This window comes from Rhopalosiphum maidis, chromosome 1 (genome assembly GCF_003676215.2).
Source record: "Rhopalosiphum maidis isolate BTI-1 chromosome 1, ASM367621v3, whole genome shotgun sequence".
In the NCBI taxonomy this organism is placed as follows: Eukaryota; Metazoa; Arthropoda; class Insecta; order Hemiptera; family Aphididae; genus Rhopalosiphum; species Rhopalosiphum maidis.
The window spans coordinates 72,657,108-72,665,255 of NC_040877.1; the positions used below are offsets into that span (position 1 = coordinate 72,657,108).

General features: G+C 30.2%; 2 protein-coding genes and 1 non-coding gene across 3 annotated transcripts; 1 reads left to right on the top strand and 2 right to left on the bottom strand.

Annotated features, from left to right (window-relative positions):
- Positions 1-1,782: 1,782 nt before the first annotated feature.
- On the bottom strand, positions 1,783-2,133 carry LOC113552290 (zinc finger protein 135-like). Its single transcript, XM_026955135.1, has one exon. It carries the CDS (start codon positions 2,131-2,133, stop codon positions 1,783-1,785), a length of 351 nt encoding a protein of 116 aa, XP_026810936.1.
- Positions 2,134-4,854: 2,721 nt separating this feature from the next.
- Positions 4,855-7,405, bottom strand: LOC113558556 (GATOR complex protein NPRL3). Its single transcript, XM_026964050.1, has 6 exons — positions 6,807-7,405; positions 6,105-6,329; positions 5,872-6,046; positions 5,648-5,812; positions 5,396-5,563; positions 4,855-5,326 (listed from the first exon to the last, which is right to left on the bottom strand). The coding sequence occupies exons 1-6, from the start codon at positions 7,403-7,405 to the stop codon at positions 4,925-4,927; spliced, it is 1,734 nt and encodes a 577-aa protein (XP_026819851.1). The 3' UTR covers positions 4,855-4,924.
- A 344-nt stretch (positions 7,406-7,749) lies between these two features.
- On the top strand, positions 7,750-7,821 carry Trnag-ucc. Its single transcript has one exon. It is a non-coding gene; the product is annotated as a tRNA-Gly (tRNA).
- Positions 7,822-8,148: the final 327 nt, after the last annotated feature.

Genomic DNA, 8,148 nt, shown 5'->3' on the forward strand with positions numbered 1-8,148 from the left:
GCATTTTATTGAAAATTACCGAGTTTACGATGTCGAGTGCCGACAATATAGTATTATTATACGATGTAAAAAATTGGACTACTGCAGTAATTTCTGTAGTGACACACATAAGTATTTGTATGAGAATAAAACGAACCGATTTCGCCTGTAAGCATTATTATTTAGTATATATTTTTAATGCCTCGTCGTTTGTGTTATATATAAAAAGGAAAAATGGAATATAATAATGCATACATTTAGTATGATATAATATGTTGTTTAAAAAAAATAAGAGTATGCTCCTAAACATGTGCTGTAGTTAGAATAATTTTAGATGTATAATTTATTAAAATACATTTTTACCATCAGAAATTGATGTTTGGTCATTTTCATGGTTTATTTCAAATATACAAATAGTGATGACACAAAAACAATGACATGAATATAATAATTGTATAGATTGACGGACTTATCCTCATTTTCTTGAATACGATTAATAAACGATGCATATTAGGTTTTTTTTATAGTCATTGAAACTTCAGATTAGTTTATATATTTTTACAAAAGTAATGCAAATGAGATAATCTAAATTACATAATATTAATTTGCATATTAATCAATAGTCCTACTATATAGTAGTGTAATAAACTAATAAACATTTGTATTCCTAAATCAGTTACTGGTTCAGTAACAAATTAGGTTTTAATATAAAACAAATAAACACTCATATTCAAAATTTAAATTATTTATAGATTAATACTTTGCATTTGTCTCAATACGTAAAAAACGTAAATATTTATGACTTCAAGATTTCAATATTATGTATATTAATAAAATAAATGGTCAGTGAAAATTAATTCAAAATATTTAAAAAAAAAATGTAGTTCAAAAAAATCATGTGCGGGCAATAATGATATTATAAACTAATTTAGAGTTTATAACTTCGGTAATATTAATGTTCCCGATATTAATTTAAATTAATTTTCCTATGATATAATTAATATCAATAACAATAATATTTTCAATAAAATATGGACTATTAATGTAGGATTTCAAAATTCACCTCGCCGAGCTAAGTACATTCTAATGACAATGACAAACCGACTTTCATCGTTCGCCGAAGAGTTGAGTTTAAACACAGCATCTGTGCAATTCACACCGATAACGTCCAAAAAACAGGTCATATTTTTTACAAGAGGAGGAAATGTAGCGATATTGGGTATTATCATCGTTACCATTTAAACAATGTGAATTTCACCTTTCTTGTTTTAACTTGGCAATTATTATTTTACATTGTATTTTTATCTTGTAAATTACTTTTGTGGTTTACCTATAGCTCTGCTTATTTATTAAAAATAAAAGACAACGACTAATTGGTTTTCGCTACAAACAACAATAAATACTATAACATAGCAACATATAACAATTTATTTTTAATGCATACAAAACAATGAAATTACGATTGTCCAGTTAATAACAGTCTCTAAATGTTCGTTATTAACTGTCACAGACATAATTTTCAACAGCATCATATTGAAAGGATTATTTTTGTCGACAACGCCTAACAGACAGCGTCATACCATTTATAAAAAAACATCGACTTCTAGTTCGTCCTTTTATTGTAACTCGACGGACTGTCACAACGAGTGAACGACTTGCCACTGATATCGCACGTCACTGCGGCACAGCTTCTCGCCCGTGTGCGTCCTCCCGGTTTCGTCAGTGTGGCACTCAAACTAAACTTCTTGTCACATACACCACAGCGGTACGGATTTTTACCGGTGTGCTTCCGCAGGTGCCTAGTTAAACTACTTTTTTTTGAGAAAATGACTTACCGCACGCGTGACAGTCGTACGGCTTCTTGTCTGTATGCGTCCGCAAGTGGTTAACCAAATCGGTTTTTTGAGAGAATGACTTACCACAGTCGTTACAATCGTACGGTTTTTCGCCCGTGTGCGTCCGCTGGTGTACCGCCAGTACGCTATTACTGCTAAACTCCTTTCCACATACGCCGCATGATGGGTATGATGGGTGCACTGTCAACTCGCTGTCCATGACAATTCTCTGATTAGAAACGTAACGCAGATAGGGTTTCTTCTCTCTTATTCCTGTCTGTCTGCGCATCGTCAAATGATTGTTTTGTGTAAATTCCATATTTTTAATATACAATATTTCGTTACACGTATTTTCACAATACGTATTACACTAATAATAATATAACAAAAATAGGTTAGGTAACTTATTAAGTTATAATTGTACTAGATAGATACAATATTACATGCAAACTATAGAACGGTCAGAACGTAAGTGTTTTAAATAACGTATTTACAATTTAATGTATTGTTAATTAGATTGGTTGTCAACACAACATTTCAAGCCAATATTGTGTATCTCCGTTTATATATATTTATACTGTTCGCGACTCGCGCTGTCTATTTTATCTATATTATTATTATCGATGATATAATACTGTCTATCGGCGATCGACGACGATGTCCGTGCGGCTACCTTACGTCCGGCGAGCCGCACGTCATGCTTTGTCGTTGGTGTGCACCGCGATTTAAAGTATATCTTAAATAGTGGGTTACACGTCCTAACAAAGCCATTAGACAAAGAGCCACCCGACACTAAGCCATTAAAAATCGATATTTTATAGCTGATACAGCTGCAGTCTTGACGTTCACTATTGACACTCAGTGCATAGGATATATATTACACTCGTGTTCGGGGCCCAGGTAGGGAGGTCCGATTAGTATGAGTAGTATGACCATTATACTTATTGGCAGGGCTTGGAATTGAATGCGCTTAAAAATAATGAAATATGTGCCTAGATATGCACTAAAAATATTTTAATTATGCATATTATGCATTTATGTTTTTTAAAAAAAAATTAACATATTTAAGTTTAATTTTTAATTTTTAGTTTGTAGATCTTGAAACATTTTTTGATTATTCACAGTCCTATAACCATTTGTCGTACAGAAAATTGCAAACGGGCTGTTTTTAAGGAGTTCGATGTAGGCAACTTTCTATGTTTATACATACAGATTGCATAAACGCGATTTTAATAACAACTTATTGACTGTTAAAAATAATAAAATATTTTTAAGTATATTTAGCCTTATCCGTATGGGCTATAGGCTATGACCATAAGACGTGTTGACTTTATATTAGTGTTTTTAGTATTATTTGTTTTGAAACTATATTATGTTATGAAGCCAGATAGTTTTTAAAATTGTACACACATGTACAAATATTTTTTTTTTTTTGCTAATAATCTATTTAAAATATAGTACGTTGTTCGCCGCGTATAAGACTCACGGATATCAGGTTCAGTCATTGATTAAACTCAAAATCTTCTGGAACGGTCCGTATATATTCAAATACGTAATAAAAATTCGGTTATAACTCAAATTTCGTAAAAAAAAAAATGGTAGAAAATAAATATTTTTGGTTAATTAGTGGTATGAAGTACAAAAAATGTTATCACAATAATCATTATTATAGTGCGAGTTATAAATACACTAGAGACTCAAGACGTGTTAAGAACAACTGTGACAGAGGTAATAATTTTAATATACAATCTGAGTACGAGCAGTATATTCTTGGAATATTAGAACATAATTCGAAACAAACCAAAATAACAAATTCTTTTCATAAATAATAAGTAAGTACATTGTACAATACATATGTACATATGTACATACATAATTTATAATTTTTATTATATAATTTTAATTTTTTAATCATAATTTTATCATTTATTCACTAATAACTAATAAGTAATATTATGTATTTAGAATTTAGATAGATTAAAATTAAAATAAAATATGTAATAAAATAAAATTCATAAATGTTTAACTAATATTTTTGTTTTTCTCTTGCCACCACCTTTAATATTCATTTGATTATCCACTGTATTTTCTAATAGGTAATTAAATGTATACGTAAGTATAATATATTATTTTATTATAATTAAATATATTTATAAATCGGTTATATTGTATTCTATCATTTTTATAACAAATATATAATATATTTTTTTTAATATTTATATGATATATTCTGTTGCTGTTTGAAATATATGTCCAATATAAGACATTAAAAAAATATCAAATAATAAACTCTGGTCTATTAGACCAGTGGTCGGAAAATTTTTTGAACTCTTGGACCACATTCATTAATAAAAAAGAGCTCATGAGCCGAACAAAAATAAAAATTTTATATTCTTAAATTATTTACTATGAAAAAAAAAATACAGTCTAAAACTTTAAAATAATGGAATGTATAAAAAAAAATGTTTTTTTTCTAAAATTTAAAGCGTACAATAGTGGTTATATATATGTATAATATATAAATACATATTTTAGTATCTTGTATAGACATTACTTAGACATCTTATAAACATATACAAGATATTTATAGAATCTATATATCAGAATCATAAATCTGAAGTACTTAACAGTTAATTTTAATGATTTCACCACACATAGACACATACTTTATTACCCAACCAAAATACCAAGTACCAAACCAACTCAACCCAAATTCCCCCAAAATTAAAATTAAGCTCTAAAACTTAGGTACCTTTCAAGTAAATGTAAATGTAATCAGTCGCTACTCCAATTAACTTAGATCTAAATTTCTCTATATTATCTTGTAAACATAATAAGAGAGGCAAAAATTAAAATATTAAATTATTAAACCAATAAGCACCAAATTTGTATAACAATTTCTGTTGAAATATATTTATACAAATATTTTTGTAAAAAAAATGATACATTATTATTTGTAATATTTTATAAAAATATAAAAATTGTTCAACAGTCAAAATTATACTAATATTTAATATACAAAAAAAATTTTAATTGGAAGACATTTTATTTTTATATTCCTGATTTTATACAACTAAATATAATTCAAAACTTTAAACATACTCATACCCTTAATGAGAATAAAAATTACTGATTATTGGATCTTCCATTTCAACAGTTACCAGTACATCTTTGAACTTGTCCAATAATTTTAGTAATTCTGATCGCCTTATATTCTCTAAATACATTATCTCTTCTAAATGATGTTCTCCAGAAAGATAACCTTGTTTTAATAATCGCATTAATAAACGAAAATCATCAGGATTTGCTGATGCAGGTATATGCATCAATGCTATTTGTTCGTCTTCATCTAAACTGTGAAACATTTCTTCAGCGCTTGACATGGAAGAACTGTATCCCCCTGATGACAACTGTAGCCAATTTTCCGATAGGGTCTGATATGTAGTCATTGGTGCTTCAGAAGGATGTTTATTATTATAGTCATGAAATTCCGATTCATCATTATAATAACCCTACAAAAGCAAGTTTTATAATATATCTTAAGAATCATAATAACAAGAAAAAAATCTAATAATATTTACAAGTCCTTTACTGGATGGCATAAAATACACATATGTATGATATTGTAATAACATTTTATGCTGTAACAACCAAATTAACATTTGAATCGTTGTTGAGCCACTACTTTTATCTTCAATAGGACACATTTTATACTGCAATGATGTCGGAAAGGAAAATTCACTCATTACCTAATTTTAAGTATTATATGTTAATAAGATTAAATTACTAGATATTAGTTACAAGCTCAAATTTTTTTTCAAGAAAACAATTACCTCTAATAATTTTTGTCCGGGAAACCTCTTTTCAAATTTTTTTGCAAATTTATTGTTGCGTTCAGTTGGAACATTAGGAGCAATGGCATACATGTTTGTTTCGGACAATGGAAATATTACAATTGCGTCACCCCAATAAATCAAATGTCCAGCTATATTAAATACCTGTAAACACATTAAATTAATATACTATTTAGACAAATACATTGATATTTTTGTATTACCTGAGCCAAGGTAAGATCGGAGTCAGCAGATAAGGTTTCTAAACTTTTGACTGGGTTATACATATTGATTAGTCGAACAATTGATGGACTAGAATCTTGTGGCAAGTTGTCCAGCAGAACCTTACGTTCAGCCATTAACAGCAAACCATGATATGGTCTAAGTCCTTTTAAACACCTTCAAGCACAAAACATACTTTTACTGATTCACATCATCAAATCAAACATGCTCCCACTTGTTAATAGATTCCGGTTCAAAGTATTGCCCATCTCTATAGAAATGATGAACCTTGTGTGGCAAACAGAAGCTGACATCCACCCAGTCATTCACTTTTAATTTGATCAAACCATTCGTAACTACACCTTCAAACACCGATTTCAAATCCAGTGCCAATGTACTGTTTTCAAGGATTTTTTCAAAATGTTTATTATTATCAATAGATGAGTCTAGGTCACATTCACTAAAATCAAAAATAATCAAAAATGGTTTTAAAAATATATAAATGTGTCTAATTATTTTTGAGTAATTATTACTTAAATTCACAAACAATAGTAATTAGTGGGTATCTAATTGTTTTGTATTTAAGTAAATACCAACTTCTATAGGTACTTTGTCTCAAAGCAGAATATGTCAGGCGCGCACATCTCCCACATAACGACATAGATAGTGACCGGTAAAAAGGAATCATAGTGTGCAGAACTGGTGTATTCTACTTTGAGACAGAGTATAGTCAATAGATATTTCAATAACAATTTTATCTAGCACATACAATACTAAACAGCAATTAATTGTCAAGCTACCTAACCTAACTTGATCTAACCTTCTTCAAATTATATCAAAGTTGATGTTATGTATTTGAATATATTTTATTGAAAAGACTATTGTTATTGAAATGGAGTTTTAAATAAATAAATTCAATGATGTAAGATTTTATTACTTTGCCATGGTATCATGTATGTAGAGCATATCTTTTATTTGTGAGGATAGATACGCACAACGCTTTTCTTCGTGTCGTAGAGCAACACCCAATATTTTACTCAGGTCGTAGTAGCAGTTGGATATCTGACGGCGGGCAAATGCGTCCAACGCAAAAACAATGTTGATCATTATGATCGATGGGCTCTGCGGTTTTTTGTTGCCGCCTTCGCCACCGCCGCCACTACTCTCGCTACCACCCGTCTGCAGCTGCATTGGATGACCAACGAATCGAACGTTGTTCACTTTCAGCTCAAACTTGCGGTCACACAGCTCCATCTTGACGGCGAACAGACTAGATATGACGTCGTCCGTAAAGATGGTGAGATCGTGCGGTCGAACAGTCTTTTCCAATCCCGCGTCTTTGTGCAAAGACCGTTTGTGATCGTTCAGACTCACCTTGACGGGTCCTCGAAAACTGTGGAACGGGTAACGAAACAGTAATTTGTCGCCCTTGCTATCGTTTTTCACTAGATATATGCACATCGGATTCGTTTCCGAGTCGGTCAAACGGAATGGCGCATCCGACGTTGAATGTGCCGGTCCCGGGTTCGCAGTCATCGTGATTTTAAATAAATTCGTATGAACGATAAAATCAAAAACAAGTCGTTTTGAGTAGCTCTCAGTAAATGGATTAACATTAACCAAGACACATGCCGAAATACATTTTACTTAAAAGTTTATAATATTTAAGGTTTAACCATGATTTAAAATAAATAGATTTAACTAATAAAATATAAGACAAATGTTGCGAGTAGTACGATTACTACCGTTGGACGTCAATCAGATAACGGATTCCGACAACTCTGTAAACATATCTTATCACGCGGTATTTGAAAACACAAATTTTGCAAAAACACAGTTTCGTTGCTTATGTATAGCATCTTTTTAAAACTTATCAACTTGCGATGGTGGTGTAATGGTCAGCATAGTTGCCTTCCAAGCAGTTGATCCGGGTTCGATTCCCGGCCATCGCAGTAATTTTTTGCATTTTTTTTCCATTTCTTTAATTTTTGTATTGGTACTATTAACACAGAAAAATATTCAATACTTTATAATAATTAATACACATTACAAATCAAAATGTTCAAATATTTTGCTGAAGACCAATTAGTTTTAAGTGTAAAGTGTATATTTATCATCATCATTCATCAACCTCAAATTTCTTAAGATTTAATAAGTGATCTACTGATGTGTATATTAACTAAAAAGTAAGGACAAAATATAAAAAATATGCAGAAACATGCTCAACACCACAAAATAAATGTGTATTTTCAAATACATACTATAATAAACAATAAATA